We start from the raw sequence: 19,319 nt of genomic DNA on the forward strand, positions 1-19,319 counted from the left end.
CACAAGGTTCCCAAACTTGTCTGTACAGAAGTAGTGACGAAGCAACTAGATATTTTCACCATATACGTCATGGAAGAGACGTGATGTTCGTTGAACAAGGATCTAATGTGGGAGTCATGGTTGTGGGGGATACTCTTATCCCATTTTGAAACTTGAACCCGAAACTGATTGATAAAATATCGAATGTCTTCTTCGGACAAAGAAGCAGGCTTTAATTGAATAAGTCACGCGAACTGAATATGATGACTTACATCTAAGGATTTGAACGAAGATCTAAAAATATCTTTGAAATAACTCCAACTTCGCAAATCGGATGGCAGTGTCTTGAAGGCGTTAATCGCGTTTCGTACTTTCGCTGAGGTCAGCTCTAAACATGTTTCAGCCGCGTTTACGCATTTATTGCCGAAAGAAGGGTCATCTCTAGACATTCCACTTGAATAATCATAGATTCAACATTTTCCAAGAAATTTTTCAACCGGAATGGACGAGCCATCAAATTTCTGTACGATATTGAATGTCTGATGGATTTTGAAACGTCATGTTTGAGAAGTGGGGTTGGGAAGGGGTCAGGTCTGAGGGGGGTCAATGGTGGAATTAGCAGTTGAGGGGTTAATGGGGGAATTCAGAGATGATTGGGAAACGAGGCGGGAGGGAGAATGCAAAGTTAAATTATCCAACCCGAAGAAAATTTCTCTAGTTTCTCTGAGATTCCTAAATATTTTACCATTTCGTAATTCACTCATGATTTGGTCACTTCACAATGTAGAGGAATGAGAACGAAAAAAGAAAGTGGGTAACACAAGGCACAACACGAAGGTGGGAAAAACAATTAAGATTAGATATATATATATATATATATATATATATATATATATATATGTATATGTATATATATGTATATGCATATGAAATGCATGTATGTATGTATGTATGATATATATATTTTATATATATATATATATATATATTTTATATATATATGTATATATGTAACATGTATATATGTAACATGTATATATGTATATATGTAACATGTGTGTGTGGTGTGTGTGTGTGTGTGTGTGTGTGTGTGTGTGTGTGTGGGGTGTGTGTGTGTGTGTGTGTGTGTGTGTGTGTGCACTAAAACACTTTCCTCTGATGCTGTATCGTTAGAATGGGAGTTGAAGGTTCGATATCTGAATCTTGGTTTTGTAATAACTGACTATTTTTATTTATTTATCTATTTATTTTACTAAAATGTGCTTAAGAATGTGCTTGGCTATTTGTTCATCTGAAGGTAATTCAGTCAGATTACTAACTATTCTATTAAAAATAATCACCTTAACCGAAAATCAAGGCACGTCATCGGGCATCACAAACTGGTTCCCGGAAGGTCAGCCCGCTAACTGAACTTGCCCCCCCCCCCTACCACATATCTACCCTCGCTGCCCGTGAACGCTTTCCTGTGCCACTGGTTTCCCCACGAAGGCTCGCCACTCTCTGAGATCGCAAAGATGCTCCTATAAGAGGGGGATGTTTTAGAATGCGTGGCACTGCAAAAGACGTTTTAAAATGCTCTGGAACATGTGCTGCTCGTCATACGAGGCAACCGCAAATTCAAAAAGTGCTTGATGTCGGTTCCAAAAAAAAATTCCCCCAAAGGTAGAAAAACAAATTAATGAAAAAATAAATGTATAGATATGAATATACATATACGTACATACATGCATACATGTGTGTGTGTGTGGGGTGTGTGTGTGTGTGTGTGTAAATATAGGCCTATATATATATATATATATATATATATATATGTATGCATATGTATATATTCTATATTATATATAAATATATATATATGTATATATATGTATATATATATATAATATATATATATATATATATATATTATATATATATATACATATCATATACACACACACACACACACACACACACATATATATATATATATATATAATATATATATATATATATATATATATATTATATTATGCGTGTGTGTGTGTGTGTGTGTGTGTGCGTGTGTGTGTGTGTGTGTGTGTGGTGTGTGTGTGTGTGTGTGTGTGTGTTTTGTGTGTGTGTTTTGTGTGTGGTGTGTGTGTGTGTGTGTGTGTGTGTGTGTGAGTGTGTGTGTGTGTGCGGTCTGTGTGTGTGTGTGTGTGTGTGTTCTATTATAAACATATATATATATATATATATATATATATATATATATATATATATGTATATATAAAACATATAAAATATGTGTGTGTGTACATATGTATGTATGTTTATACATACATGTATATATAAAACACACACACAAACACACACACACACACACACCCCACACGCACACGCACACGCACAACGCACACGCACACACACACACACACACCCCACACACACCACACACAACACACACACACACCACACCCGCACACACACACCACAATATATATATAATATATAATATATATATATATATATATATAGTATTATATATATATATATATACACGTATATATACACGTATATATATAAAATATATATATATATATAGTCGTATATATTGACTTATATATATATATATATATATATATCACGCGCGCGCGAGCGCAGATATATACATCCGCACATGTTTTGTTTTTGTTTCGTATGCATATATATATTCGCATATATATAAAATAATATATAAATTTTTATATATATATATTAATATATATATATATATATATATATAAAATATATATATATATTTATAATATTTTTTATGTGTGTGTGTGTTGTGTGTGTGTGTGTTGTGTGTGTATATTGTTTTAATATATATTATATATATATTATATATATTATATATATATATATTAATATATTTGTATTATATTATATTACACATATATATGTGTTATTTTTTAATATAAAATTATATATTTTATTTAATTATATATATGTCCCACACCCACACACACATATATAAACTTACTTTCCCTCTCTCCTTTTTTGTATATCCCCCAGAAACCCTTTTCATTGTCCTTCATTTTCTGTGAGAAATATTTTCTGAAATTCGGCCAAATAGTCTGCAAGTAGATTCCTCTTTTACGACGGGATACTTTTCCTGGAAAAATATCCAAATTTTTTAAAAAAAAGGTCTCTTGGCACCAGGGTTGCATCGCATGCACTGTATTGGGCTGCCGTGCGATGACCTCGGATGAAAAAGTCTCGCTCACTGAAATCGAATTCATAAAAAAAGTTGTGAACTGTCGGGGTATGCTCGGGCATAACGAAAACTGGGGAGATAAAAAATTGAATAGCTCGTTAAAGCAAAACAGAACGCCTCTTTATGTTGTTAACTCGTTCGCGTATACTTTTAATCAAAAATATTTTTTATAGCCCGGGAAATCGACGAAAACCCCCTTAAATATGGATTTTGACGATTCCAGATTTTTTCAACTCTGGTGCATAAAACCCTGTCTTAAAAAAATTCAAAATATTTCATTTTTGGACGGGTTTTATTCACTTCCTGGCCGGAACTATTTTTCTCCGGTTTTTAAAAAACCTGCACGGTGGCTTTTAAAAGGTAGGTGCTTCGGGAAACCCTCAGAATTTATTCCGACGGACGCCAAAGGTATTTCTGGGTTGTTTAAATCTTTTCGTTGGCTAAACATCCCAACTTTTTGAATTTTGTAAAAAATCGGTTCTTCATTATTGATTGAAACTTCGACGGACAGACGAAGAAAACTTTGCATTCCATTTGAAAATTTTTGGATGTACCCCCAGTGAATGGATGGGTGTCTTATCTATGTTACGTGTTTTTTTTTTTTTTGTTTTTTTTGTTTATTCAAAAAAACAAACAAGTCTTTTTTTTACCCCTTTTCTGCGCTAGATGGTTGGGTTTTGGGGTTTTTTCGAGGGGGCATTGCGGGCGATCCGGGGGCCTGCTGGGGGTCAGAGGGCCCCGGGTCCCAAGTCATCGCAGCACACCCCCTAGAGGCTTCGCCGCCCACCCCCCCACACCGACGTAAGTTTTTGTATCTTTCTTTTAAAACCCCTAATTTATTACTTTTCGGATTTTATTGCTTCCCTTTTTGGGTTAAATTACTTTCCCCTGCAAATATTTTGTAAGGTTAGTGAGTATGGAAACAAAGCTTTGTGTTCACAGTTCTCGTCTGGGGCTCCGGAGGAAAACCACGAGGGGGACGTCCACTGTAAGGGAGGTTCCCGGGCCCGCCCCTGTTTGGGTTTTAAAAAAAGCGTGGGTTGGAAACGGGGGAAAACTCCAGACCCCTAATCCCCAACACACTGCCGCCATATCAGCATTAGTCTCGCATTTTTGCATAATATGGATTGTTTTTTCAAATTTTAATGCAGAAAAATTCTTCAGTTCGCAATTAAACTGTATTTTATTTACCAATTATCATTAATTCGGCTAATATCCGAAAAAATCCCCTTCGAAATTGCTTTGACCACCCCCCACACGCACACACAACCACACACCACACACACACCACACCAAAACCACACCACCACAACCACACAACACCCACACACCACCACAAGGCTAAAACCTAACCACACATTTCTGGGGAAGAAAATTCAGCCCCCCTCCATAAAATTTTTTACACTAAGGAAACCCAACCGATTTAAAACCAATAGTACGGAGATTGTAGGCTTTTGCCGGGGCCTGAGTGGGAGCCGCGGGGTCTTGCATCAAATTCTATTAGGAAAAATTAAATTATGAAGACGCGATGGGTTTTTTTAAAAAAATATTGTTTAAAGGGCTGAATTTCCCTTTTTGAACAAATAGTCAAAACAATTCTTAACCATTTTACTAAATAAAAAAAAATCAGTATTTCAAACCTAAAAATTTGAACATCGAAAATTCAAAATCCCTCTAAAGATACAACATCAAGGAAAGTTTTTCAGTGTTCCTTTTGTGGGCGCCAATTCAAATTAAAAAGCGCACCGTTGGTATCTTCATGTCAACAAAAACTCTTTTTAAGATACATGAATAACCCTGGCCCCCCAATGCTATCAGAAAAATACCAAAAAAATGAACTAAGAAAAAAATAATTCTTTAAAAATCAGATTATGAGGGAAAAGGGTCAAATCACACCTGTCTGTTTATTTTGCTACTAAGTTGCAAAAATGGGCCAAAGTTCCATCCACTGATAGCACGGGGTTTGAACTCGGGCCAGCAAAATTGGCCGCTGGAAGGGATTCTCCAACTGCAGGGGGACCCACGCTCGAATAACCTTGCCTCTCTCATAGTTTTCGCGGAAATCTGTGCATAAGAGTAGGGTTAGGAAAGGAACAAACATCTGATTTCAGTGTGTCCCACTTTCGTTTCATGTTCGTAAACAAAACAATGGAAAATAGTATGATAATTATTGACAAAAATATTGACGAATCAACGACCACGAGGGAAAGGGAAAAGTCCAAATCATTACGTTTCCTTCCACCAGGGGTTTTTACCATGAGGGGAAACTGGTCGCCCTCCGGAAACGACTTCCAGGGTCCTTAAGGGTCTCTACTCTTCTCCTTTCCCCGGTGGCTCAAGACAGAGGCGACTTCACGTAAATGCTTACCATTGATGAAATGGTTCATCATTTAGAGGGGTTTTGGAAAACGTTCTTGATTTATAATGGGAACGGGAAACCCCACTTAAACCTATGCCCCTCCTTCAAAGGGGGCCCTGATGAAAACGCCATACCAGGGGACAGATATGGCGGAAAGGGGGCTTCCCGCAGGGTTCCCAAATCGGCCCCTTCTCCTCTGAAACCCGGGGGGCCCGGCCACCTCGAGCTGCGCAGGGAACCTCTACGAGCATCCATTCGATGAGGCCTACACCTTTTCAGCGGGGTTCCTCGCCAAGGCTTATTTATAAGAAAATCCTGTAGCTTTTTTTAAAAGGGGCCCTTTTCCCCATTAATAAATTTAAAGGAGGGGAAAAAAAATTCACCAGCCAAACTAATTTTCGATTTTGAAATCATTTTTCATAATCATAAGATTATATAAATAACGTGCCAATGGAGAAAATGGGGAATCTTGAGTCCTTCCTTGTCTAGTTTTGCTTTTCTGCCTCGTCTTCAGACACTACATAACTAAAAAAGAAATTTAAAAGGGGTTTTGTGTTTTTACAAAATTTTATATATATATATATTATAAAATAATATATATATAATATATATTAAAAATTTTATAATACAAATATTAAAATATACATATATTATATTAATTTAAAAATTATATATTATTATATTAAATATATATATTATAATAATATATATATATATATATTATTATATATTCTACTATATATATTAAAAATATTATATTAATATATATTATAAAATTTTATATGTATATAAATTTTATTATTATTGTGTGTGTTGTGTGTGGTTGTGTGTGTGTGTTGGTGTGTGTGTGTGTGTGTGTGGTGTGTGTGGGTGGTGTGTGTGTGTGTGTGTAGTGTGGGTGTGTTGTGTGTGGTGTGTGGTTGGTGGTGTGGTGTGTTGTGTATGTTGTTTTATATATTTCTTATATTAATATATATATATCTATATATTATATATATATATTTATATATATTATATATACACTATTTGAATATGTATATATATAATTATAATTTATATATAAACATATATAATATCTATATAATATCTAAACACTACATCTACTATCATATAGTGTGTGTGTTGTTGTTGTGTGTGTGTGTGTGTTGTGTGTGTGGTTGTGTGTTGGTGGTGTGTTGTGTGGGTGTGTGTGTTTGTGTTGTGTATCAATATTATATATATACTATATATCTATCATATACTAATATATAATCATATATATATGTTTTACACCTATAATATGTATATGCATTTTATATATATTATAATTTATAAATTATATATACTATATATAAATTATATGCATATATATATATATATATATATATATTATATATATACATATTCAAATATGTATATATAATGATTAATATTATATATACACACACACACACATATATATATATATATATATATATATATATATATATATATATATATACTATATGTCATTGTGTGTGTGTGTGTGTGTGTGTTTTGGGTGTTTGTGTGTGTGTGGTCTGTTTTATATATATATATATATATATATATATATATATATAATATCATATACATATAATATATAATATATATATATATATATATATCATATACTATATATATATATAACCAACACACACACACACACACACACACACACACACACACACACACACACACACACACACACACACACACACACACACACACCTGTCTGAGAGAAAGGGGATAAAGGGATAAATTGTAAGAGCCAAATGATGGGCCCTACAAGAGAATGGTAGGTGCGAGCTTAGGGTGTAAGGTACCGACCAAGATGTCTTGACTCCTTTTATTGTATAGTAATGATGGAGTACGGCTGCACCGAGGAGCGAGGTGTTGCTCCTTGGCTCCCCGCAGGGAGTCTGCCTGTCATCTCCTACAGTGGTCTAAAGATGGGCATAGATATCGTGCTTAACATATGACAATCACTGGTGATGAAAGGTAGTGTTACAACAATGCATAGCTCTTGTGGAAGGGGATAGACAATACAACATTGGAATGTCTAGTGTGGCAACGAGAGACGAATAAAGATATCCATGTAGAATATAACAACAGATAATAGAATAACATTGGCATAAATATTTCGGTAATATCACATATATAAGCTGGGTTACATAAATGCTCATTTAATAGTGAAGCCTCGGTGAAGTATAAAAATTTATGAGTAAAATTAAATAATTGGAGATGAAGCCCGTGAGCTTTAGTTCTCTCCTAGCAAGTAAGCATATATCGTCCACCTTTCATCCACTTTTCACTTAATCTGGTCAGCACTGTGCTGTCACTCGGGTCTTTCAAGCAGTGCCGTCCCTTCGACAGTTACTGAGGCTAGAAGTCGTTCATCAGTGAGTTTAATGTATTGTGTACTTCTCTCAACATCTGACGTTCATTTTGTGTGCAGAGGGACAGGCAAGCACCTGTTAATGTATTTGTCAAATGATACTATATGTTCGTTACATACTTGTATTGTGTGTGTATTTAAAGTAGCTGACAATCCTATCACTAAAGGAACAATATTACATGGTGCCTACAGAAATATCAAATACATTTTATTTATAAAGATAATAGTTACCTTATACTCTGGATGCTATTAAAATACATACTAAAAACAGGAGTTGTCGTCTAAAACGGTGGCCTTCTGGTGATTTGCCTAATAAGGGTCCGGTTCAGCGCGCCAGTGGCGACATAGCACACCGAAGTCACGATTGAGTATCTGTGTCCGCTCCTTGTTGCTCATGGCCGCCCGCCGCGCACCCTGCTTCTCCGCGGTACGTGTCGTTTCCCACCATTGGTTTGCCACAACGCCGGCAAATTTCCGTTAAAATATCGTTATGGGGTATTCTTTTTTAAAAAAATTTATTCTATACCCCTTAAAAACCACCGTTGGCCGGAGTGACTTCTTGAACACACAAAAAGTCCCCAATACGAAAAATCCTGCTCTGTTTTGTTTCCACACTGAAAGGCTTAATCGAGTTGGGCCGCTGCGCCATAAAATTTCCAAAGGGAAGGGGCGGTACACCTCTTCCCCAAAAGATCTACCCCAATTTTTTCGTCGTCCCGTAAAAAAATAATTAAAACTGTTGATAGCCGAAACCGTCATAAAAAACTAAATTATTTTATCAATTTAACTCTTGCGTAATATTTCAATCATTATATTATTATAATATGAAAACTTATGCTTGGTCTTTGTCTCTGTGCGAAAAAAGTGTTAACTGAAAAGGATACCTGGGCAAACATGACGCAAAATGCTGGCAGAAGGCGGAGGAACAAACCAAGAGAATGCAGTTGGTGCTGCTCCTGTGAAAAACCCCGTGTGTGCCCTTGTGACCTGATAACTTTGTGTTGTCCCTGTTATAAGCTGTATCGTGCAGTGTAGGAAGAATGTCATTTTGTTTTATTTCGTCCCTACCCCCCCACGGGGCTTTCCCCCTCCTGGTTTCGGGGACGCGTGGTGCTGGGTTCCTCTTGGGCTGTTCAGTGTTCACACCCTGTGGTACACCCCCCTCTCTAGCCTGCCTTGTGTTGGTCGAGAGACTCCTTTTTTTTGGTGGCGAAGAACGGCGCCGGGCTAAAATATATTTGTTTTGTGTTATAATATAAAATTATATATATATATAATATTATATATAATATATATTAAAATATATATATATAATATAATTAATTATTTTTTTATGCTTATGAGGGTATGATGATGATTTGACATGCGATGAAAATGATGATGATATGGCGATGATGCCAATAAATGATGATGGGGTGGTGGTGATGGAATGACTATGAGGATGTGATGGGATGACGATGAGGTGATGGCGAAATAATGTGATGATGACATGATTATGATTGACGTACATAACTATGATGATGGCATGATGATTAGGGCGAGGATGATGATATGTGCGATGATAATGATAATGGTACGATGATGCATGACTTGATGATGTATGGTGTGAAATATCAGAGATGATGGGGGTAGTAGGGCGATGACTATGTGATGCGATGATTTTGATGATGATGGGATAGCAAAAAGGATCTCATGACTTGGATGATGGCAATGGCGATGATATGAAAATGATGATGATGTGGGGGTGAAAATGAAAACGATAATTTGATTGCAATGATAATGATGATTGATTGTTTGACAAAAATTTTGAAAGATTTTGTAGTTTAATAGGTCCTCTTAGAGGGTTTTCTGACTGGAGGGTTGAAATTGCAGAATCCTCTGCGTCAAGATCTGACCAACAAACTTAAAAAAACCCCTAAAGAAATTTTAGCCCTAGAACCTTCAGTAAGTTTCCTGGGTTCTCTATAGGTTCAGGGAATTGGTTTCAATTCCCTTCTTATTTTTTTAAAATCCTCATCTTTCAAATCTTAATCCTTTTGATTCAGTTCCTCTCCGTATTCCAATTGCTCTAGCCCCAGTCCCGTTATATTGAAGAAACCCCAAATTTCACTTCCAAAAACCAGCCTTTTGTGAAGAGCAACTGCCGTGCGTTCTATAAAAAGAAAATTCAGTACAAAAAATTTTTAAACATCCTAAAAATTTGCAAAAGTTTGGATTGGTGGGTAAACCAAATTGGCTCCACTCAGTATCGCTTGGAGACAGCCCCCCCATTTTAACCTTTTCTTGATAGGAAGGGTTCCAGTCTTTACTAGGCCACTGAAACAAAAAATTTTCCTAATGTTACAGAGAAATTCCACCGCAAACCCTCAACCTTTTAAATTCTATTAGACAATATGTCATTATTCACTGCATCAACAAAAAGGGTTCAACTTTATCAAGAGCCTTCTGAATGTCAGAAAAAAATAAATCTTTGTGCCAGAAAAAATATTTTCTGATGGCACCCCACATTTTGGGGTCCCAGAATGCCTTAGCAGACAATTTATCCAGGAACAACCCCTTTGCTGTGGATAGGTTCTGCCTCAAGAAATTGATTGGTTCGATTAATAGAGTAGATCTGTTTGCAATAGCAGAAAATTGAAAAGTAAGAGATCTTGCTTCAAGAAAGCAGATTATGACAGCAGGGGGACTAGACCCCTTCATAGTAGACTGGTGGAAGTGGATACACATATACCCTTTTCCTCTTCCACTTACAGACATGGATGACCAGTTATTAATAATTGAGGCAGTTTCAAGGAAAAGTGTTTCCTTGTTACTTCCCTTTGGGAGTGATATCCCCTCCTAGAATGGTTTCCCACCCAATTTCTCTATAGTCTTAAGCACTAACGAACGTACATTGACGAAATTGTCAAATCCTTAAAGAATTTCTCAAAAGAACACTCAGAATACAGTTTTTCTCTTTCTGAAACTGATTGAAGATCTATTAAAAACATTTGCAACTTTTGGAAACAAATAACTCCCTACACGAATAATGCCACATTATATTCCTATGTGTTCACAAAATAAGGCTCAATTTGCTGCTTCTTTTAATAGAGATCTTAACTAAATTATTGTTAGGTATCTCAGGAATCTCAACTGACTTTTAAGATGCGTTTTGCTATCCTTTACATAAATTATGGGTCATTCAAAATATAAGATATGCATATACTCAAATCATCTTATTCTTTTATTCTGCCACATTTTGATTACTGTTCTGATGTCTATAGCCACTTTAAACTGCTTGATGGTGTATTTATCAGATAAATTTTGACATTAATTAACCCATCTGCATGTAATTGGCTCCCTATTGGTTTTGTCAATGGTAGTTATTCATAGCAAGCATCATTTATATTTACAATCCTCTGGTTTTATTCTGATTGATCAACTAGAAATGCTCTGATCCTTGCACACCATCATCCATGGCATTTTTCTAAGAGCAATTACAATATTTCTCTAATTTTTCATGGTTTGATTCTTTTGAATTTTATTCCAATAAATAATTTTGAGTATTTAGTCCGTATACTTGTTATAAACCTGAACTCTTAGCAATTTAATCAATTTGGTTATTCACTTATTATTTTTCAAACTTTATCATCAATTCTCAGGATTAGGCTTTAACAGCTTGTATGATCCAATGGATGCTAGCCTCAAACCAAGTCCAGTGTTCTTTTTTTTCCAAATTGTCAATGTTTTTCCTCAGTATCTTTTACCATTGCTTGCTTGAAGTTTTACATGTCTGTATGGTGTATGTAACAACAAATTATAACCATGTGGCTAATCTAACACTGATTGTGTAACACTTTTAGTTACTTTGGATTGTGTCTGTGGAATATAAAGTTACAACATGGCCTATTTCAGACATTGGTGATTTGTTCAACATAAATGTTAAACAAACAATTCACAAATCAAATGGGGCTATGTACCCACTTTGCCCCTTTCCTCTTTCCACCAGGCTGTGTTTTTTTTCCCGGGGTGAAACAGTGAGAAAAGGAGAACAGTTAATATCATCTCCATAACAGTGGTAACCGTAAAAGTTTATATAGACACTTATTAAAAGATAAAACTGACTAAGTGAAATCCTAATGGCTATATGCCTATCACAAAAATAATTTTGAAAGCAACAGAATAATCTGGAAATCCATTATTAGCACTTATTGCCAACTTTAGCAGGTTCAGCATCTTTTGCCATATGCATACATAATGTTTGATGCTTATAGTGATCCCATGAATAATTTTACTATATTTGGTCACATTAGCATTGTAAGTCACATTCATAATATCTTCCAGTAAATACATATTGTAGCAATAGTACTTTAATACTAAAATTATTTCCTCAACATTGGTCCAAACAGAAGCAGAAGAAAAGGAAAACACAAAATTTACAAGAATATTGTTTTATTAACAATGTTTATATTCTGCACAGGGCTTGGCTGGCCAGTCAGGCAATGTTTCTCCTTCACTGATGGCAAGTAAGACTGAGGTCACATGAGCTCCACACCATTTATCCACAATATTTTTCTTTATTTTACAAATAAACTTCCTTCATCAGCATCTTCTATACTACGTTAGGAGGTTATCCTAAGTTTTGTCATTATGCTAAAATAGTGATATGAGTATTTCATACTAATTATGATTTTATTAAAAGCAATACTTAGACTACTCTAACAATTTTCATAAGTCAAGTGGTGGTATATCTGTTTTTCTCTATAATTTCAAGGATGCTACAGCTACGTGTCCAAATCATCACACAATACATTTACACTTTAAGGTATCACTATTATTAAGTACTATTTTCACAGTACAGTTGTGCACGTTACCTGATTTTCTGTACTTATATTATTACCTTTTCAATGTATCTGACAATAAAGTAAAAAATACATAATAAAACTGTATATAAAAGTACAAACAGCATTTTATGACATTATGGAACAGGACACTAAAATACTACTTTCAAAAAAGAAACAGATTATTACTGAACTCTCTTACAGCAGCCCATTCTGATATTGTGAGGTTCTTTTTGATTTAGATTTAGCCATCACTTTTACCTTTAGGATTACTTGTATTATTAAGAGATGGTAATCTTCATACTTGATAAGATAATAAAATATGAGAGAAAGAGCATGGAAATTAATCCATATCACCCATTAAAATTTTATTTTCAAATGAAGACAGCCTCATATAGAAATATCAAATGACCCGATGTAAATTTTTCAGCAGTTTTTTGCAATCAATTACAGTTCTGAAATCCTATGTAATCCTATTAATTTTCAGTTCAGTGATAAACATCCTTTGTACACTCACTTTAAAAAGTGTAAGCAAACAAATATATAGATATAAACCTATATATTTTTTTTTTTTAGCAAATAACTGAAAATCAATTATAATGATAACTTAAACCTAATAAATGTTAGGAAAAAAATACAAGAAGAATGTACTGGATGCAGCATTAACAAAACAATCAATATATGCAATATGATAACAGTTTGCATACTTACAGAAGCATAACAGAGGAAGCACCCATTTAGTTTTGTGACTTAACAGAACCTAACTCATTTAACTCAGAAAACTATATGACCTAAAATATATCCACAAGCATTAATCCTTTTACAAGATCTGAGGAAATAACAAAAAAGGAAAACTATCCATTGACAAAAACTTGACTGATTATTTATTATATTCATTAATATACATACATTATACATATATATATAATATAATATATATATATATATATATATATATATATATATATATATATATATATATATATGAGAGAATGTGTGCAGACATACTCAGCTATACATGCAATAATATTGCAATAAAGATCTTTGGAAACTGCTAATGACCAGCTCAAGCTCTGTAAAAATTAGCCAAGTATACACTAGTCCCACAACCTCTACCTCTGCACTATACGAAAAAATAAACTCTGATTAATTAATACACAACAGTACCATGCAAAATCTTTGCTATGTTGCTATATGGAATGCACAAAGGTAAAACTATCTGATTAAAGATGTCATTACCATATTATTAAATAAAGTTTTCTGACCTTGACAATATCAAGTTGCTAGTTGGGCATAATTTTAATATCAATACTTTCCACTAAATAGCAATCACTTTGATGGTACTTCAACACAGCATGATATGGGGTGGCGGGGCAGCTGAGACGAGTTGCAAGTTCAGACTCCACACAACTACTCTGACATGTATATGTGCACACTAACTTAAGTTTAACATTCTTATTGTCCTTTAGTATTGATTTTAACAAAAAATCTACACTAAAAGACCTCACTGGTAAAACCTTCAGCACCAGTTACACTCACACTGGATAAATATCAAATAAATATATCTACTCTATCTCTCAACTGAGAAGCAAACAACACAATATATACAACTATCATTGGAAAACATGCACCAGTTGTGTGCTGCCATGAACCACATCTACTTTGAGCAACAGAAGACAACAGATGGCATGTACAATGTACAACCAACTAGCAGATCTTGTATGAACTTCGAATTCATGCAGATAATTTTTTAAATTCTTGGTATTCATAAAGTGATAAAATCAATACAACCAATTTTAAATGTAAATTTAAAATGCATGAGATTATTACAGCTAAAGTCCACTAAACTGTTCTGGTAAAAAAAAAAAGTTTCTGCATACGAAATCTGTTAGTTGCCACACAGGAGCCATTAAGGCACTGGATCCCGACACCCAGATCCTCTCTCGCCACTACACTAATATCCATCCACTTCTGCACGTAAGCCTTCAAGTGTCTTGTATGATGGATAACTTAATGTAAATTTCAGTTAATATCACTGATGCAAATTCATAGAATACATTAAGAAACAAAACATATGTACACCTCAATTTCTTCTATAATTACAAAATAGTCAGAGGCCTAAGAGGACAAGCAGGTAAAAAGACCCTAACTAGAGGTAACAAGGTAGCTAACAATGAAACTCCACATATGGAGTCTTGAGGAAAAGTAAAGCTGTAGTAGAACACTGGGAGCCATTCATTCCTGCCTGCCCTTAGTGCCAATATGGATTAAAAGAATAAATACTTCAATTAAATACTTGGGTCATCTATAACTCATCATCATGATATGACCACACACTCAAAATCTGGCTGTCAGAGATGTCAATTCCCTGGGGCAGATCTACTAATCTAATGGTGACATGATAACAAGCTTTTGGTCTCTAAGCTTTCTTTGTGACTGTCAATGCAAGTTAAATATTAAAAGTTATTAGTTTAAAGGCAAAATATCTGGAGCTAGCAACACATCCAGTCTTCCAGAAAAAATATAGTACTTCTTGAGTCAGCACTCAATGAAGATGCAGTCTCTTTTTCAGCCAAAAAATGGAAGATTCAAATGGAAATGGTGGCTATCTAGTTTAATATTTTATACCAGACATACCGAGTGGAAGTAAAAAAATAAATGCTTTTAAATAATTTTTTCCCCTATTTACAGTCTATCAACTTTGAGAAACCTGGTAGTCTAACTGCAGTAACTAAATACAATGCAAAAAATACGAGACGTGTCCCTGCATTACCTTAACTGCAATTAAAGGAAGAATAATACAGGAAACAAATACTTACAACTGGATAAAATAAACAACAATTATAGTACAAACAAAAAAGGCAGAAAAGGGTCACTACTAGACTTCACCAGGCTATTTGATAATCCTGAACTTGCTTGTATCTGCCAGATTCTGTGCATGTGCGTGGATTAGCAACAAAAGTTCTATTGTTTTTTAGAGTACATTCACTATTTCTCGCGGTTGAGCACTTTGTCTGTTAAGGTGATGAGTGCCTTTTGTTCTATCGATGGCTTGAGGGAACTGATGACTCTGACAGCCTCATCACAATGCTGCCGAGCCAAAAACTGAGTTTGTTCTAATCCATCACTCTTGTGCACAAACTCAAATGCCTTCTGTACATCTCCAGGTTCTTGGAATCTCCTCATGATCATTGGATTTAGTTCCAGGGAACTGAAAAATAAATTGTTAATAAGAATGTTGCAAATTTTCCCTAAAAAAAGAACATCTCTGAAATATTTGCAATTAAAATGCAAATTATTTCACCAAACCCTAACGAGATAATCAAATAGAGAAAAATAAACAGTTTACAAATACATTATCACCACTATTTTTTTAATGACATCATAATCCACATATCAGAAAATGACCGCCAATATAATAAAAACACTACCACACCTACCTTCTCACAAGCAAACAAAACAGGTGCTGTAGCTAGCCCCAGCTTCAGGTCTGTGACCGTTGGCTTGCCCATCATGTTGGAGGAAGCCACCAAATCGAGGAGATCATCAAGAAGCTGGAAAGCAATACCAACATTTCGGCCATACTGGAAGGCCACTTCCTGCAGATCCTCATCTGCACCTGACAACAGAGCTACCTGAGAAAGAAACAGACAATGGAACAGGAAGCATTTCATGTTTTCAAAGTCAAAAAATATACAGAGCACTAAATATGAATTCTATCCCTAAACCTAATTGGTATATAACTCATTTGAATGCTAGTGCTTGTGAGTTAGTGTGTGTTGTTTTTATTATTGCTGTTGCTGGTGTATATATGTGTGTGTGTGTGTGTGTGTGTGTGTGTGTGTGTGTGTGTGTGTGTGTGTGTGGGGGTGTGTGTGTGCGTTGCGTGCGTGCTGGCGTGTGCGTGCGTGGCGTTGCGTGGTGTGGCGTGGGGTGCGTGTGCGTGCGTGTGTGTGTGCGTGCGTGTGCGTGCGTGTGCGTGGGGTGCGTGTGGTTGTGTGTGGTGTGCGCGCGCGCGTAAGTGCGTGGCGCCACACGCGCGGCAGCCGCTTTTCTCCTCCATCCATTACTTCAATACCGGACTGCTCGCCTTTAGGGTCTTATGCAGATACACTGTTCTGAGATTGTAGTGATATTTACCGCTTTGCAGGAGTACGCCAAGAGTGACGCCGTTTTCTTGAAGCTCTTCTTGAGGTAATGCGCAAATCTCTCGTTCTCGTTCTCTTTCGAGCCCAACTGCATGAACTCCCCCTGGACCAGGTCCGCTAAGCACCTGGAAAGCACATACACGTTCGGGTTGTTACATCAGTGGTGAAAGAATGTGTAAAAATATGACAATCTTTAGAAAATATTACATTTGCAAATGTGCTCTTCATAAGTAGTGCACCAATGGTATGGGAGAAATGGCAGTAAGAGTATAAGGAATGAAAGTAAAGAGCGTGGAGAATCGGCAGCGAAACAGATTAGACGACTGAAAAAAAACACTGACCTGAGACAGTATCACGATGACCTCCTCGTTGCGGATCCTGGCCAGCATCGCGGAGGCGACAGACAGGATGTAGTCCCCAGCCATCACGGCCTGAAATACAATGTAGCAGCAACCTTCTTTTAATAATAAGGGCAATGGTAAGACCAGTGGTATATAATAAAGTTACTGGCTATAAAAACACAATAGTACTTTTGCAGTGGTAATAGTAATGGTAACACTATATAATACTGCTACTAGCGATAAAAAATCAATAGTACTTTTGCAAAAAAGTCACGATATCAATATACCGTCACCATCAGCAAGAGCGCAAATGAATGATGAACCAAAACTAGATAATGACAAAAGCAATAATCACAACAAAATCAACAACGATGGCGACACAACTGAAACAATAATAAAAATACATCATTAGTAACTACTGCAATAACCACAAGATGATGTAATGATCATTATTTTTATTATTTCTATGGTATCGTAACAACGATCATCTATAATACAAACGACAAAAGCAAAATCATCATCAACGGTACCGATATCATATGCAAAACGTATAAAAATACCCTTCCTTGCAAGTACTAACACACAAGGGGAGAACTATGCAATTTCATCATCATCAGCCTAGGGCTTTGCCTCATTGCTAAATGCATCAAGAGCCGCCACCATGACTCCAAGGACTCAGATAGGATAGCAACATCGTCGGCAAAGTTAAGGTCTGAGACCTTGATATTGCCTAGTGTTGCTCCACACTGACTTTGGCTAGTAGCTCAGCCCATTAACCAGTCCATACAGGTTAAAAAGTGGGGGTGCAAAGACACAGCCTTGCCTCACCCCTGAATTAACAGGGAAGAAGTTCGACAGACCCCCACCACACTTTACAGCACTTTCAGTACCAGTATAAAGGCTTGCTATTAGGCCAATAATCTGTGACGGAATTCCCGTAAATCTCAGGATCTTTCATAGCGATTTGCGATGCACCAAGTCACACGCCTTCTGAGGTCAATGTAGGTTGCAAGCAACCCACGACCAGGCACTGAGACATCGCTTGCATCCAAGCTAACTGTTGGAGAGTCTACCTGGTACAATTGCTCGAAATATTGAGCCCAACGTTCACGAACCCTAACATAATCTGAGATGATCCGTCCATCCGCTGATTGGACTTCATTCATCAGTAAGGAAGGCTTAGAGTTCAGTTTTCTCAGGGCTTGGTAGGCAGGGCGAAGGACATTTACCAAGAAATGGCCTTCGACCTCCTCTGCAAGATTCCTGATGAACTGTTCCTTGTCCCTTCTCAGCAGTGTCCGAGCCCTACACACCATGGAATGACGCAAGACTTGATTCCCATTCAGCCGAGCCTTGCGACACGCTTCAGTGGCCTCTAATGTCTCCAGGGAGATGGAATTCTACCTTGCCCATGGGCGTACGCCAATGGACTCCTGAGCTGCTTCGAGTGTTATGCGCTTGAAGAGCTCCCACAGAGCAATTGGGTCCGTCAGGTTGTCGAGTTCTGTGAATCGGTCAGAGACTGCCATGGTGAACCCACAGGCACACTCCTCCTCCCTTAGTCTGTCCAGGTGAAACACCAGTCTATGGTCGGTGCCATAGAACTTGGCACTCCGGTAAACCCTGCAGTTCTGGAGGGTCCTCCATCGCGTGCTAACAAGAATGTGGCCAATCTCCTTGGCCACTGTACCCATATTGCTGTACCATGTCCAGCGATACTGGTTGGAGCGCTGGTACCAGGAGCCAGAGATCCTCATTTTCTGGGACCTATCAAAGTCCCGCAGGAGGCTGTTCTCACTGCTGGGATCAGCTCCCGAGCCATGGGGGCTGACAGACATCTCATAACCAGCTCGGTCACAGCCGGATACCGCATTTGAAGTCGCCCAGAACAATGCGAATATCTCGCCGGGGGCAATTGTCTGCCACTGATGCGAGTTTGGCATAGAACGCCTCTTTCACATCAATTTTACAAACATCGGTAGGGGCGTATACAGCAATAAGAGACAAGAAGCCAAAAGCATGCTTCAGTCATCAAATGCCATAACGGGCCCCCCAAA

The 19,319-nt window shown here is 36.7% G+C and overlaps 1 protein-coding gene across 1 annotated transcript; it reads right to left on the reverse strand.

Moving 5' to 3' along the window:
• Window positions 1–15,752: 15,752 nt before the first annotated feature.
• LOC119571208 (decaprenyl-diphosphate synthase subunit 1-like) lies at window positions 15,753–17,352 on the reverse strand (the record flags this gene model as incomplete). The annotated part of the gene is given in 5 exon segments (XM_037918620.1): window positions 15,753–15,977; window positions 15,979–15,984; window positions 16,214–16,408; window positions 16,914–17,046; window positions 17,246–17,352. Coding segments are annotated over 5 exon segments (657 nt in total), but the record flags the coding sequence as incomplete, so codon positions are not given.
• Window positions 17,353–19,319: the final 1,967 nt, after the last annotated feature.

This window comes from Penaeus monodon, unplaced genomic scaffold (genome assembly GCF_015228065.2).
Source record: "Penaeus monodon isolate SGIC_2016 unplaced genomic scaffold, NSTDA_Pmon_1 PmonScaffold_5484, whole genome shotgun sequence".
NCBI classification, from domain to species: Eukaryota; Metazoa; Arthropoda; class Malacostraca; order Decapoda; family Penaeidae; genus Penaeus; species Penaeus monodon.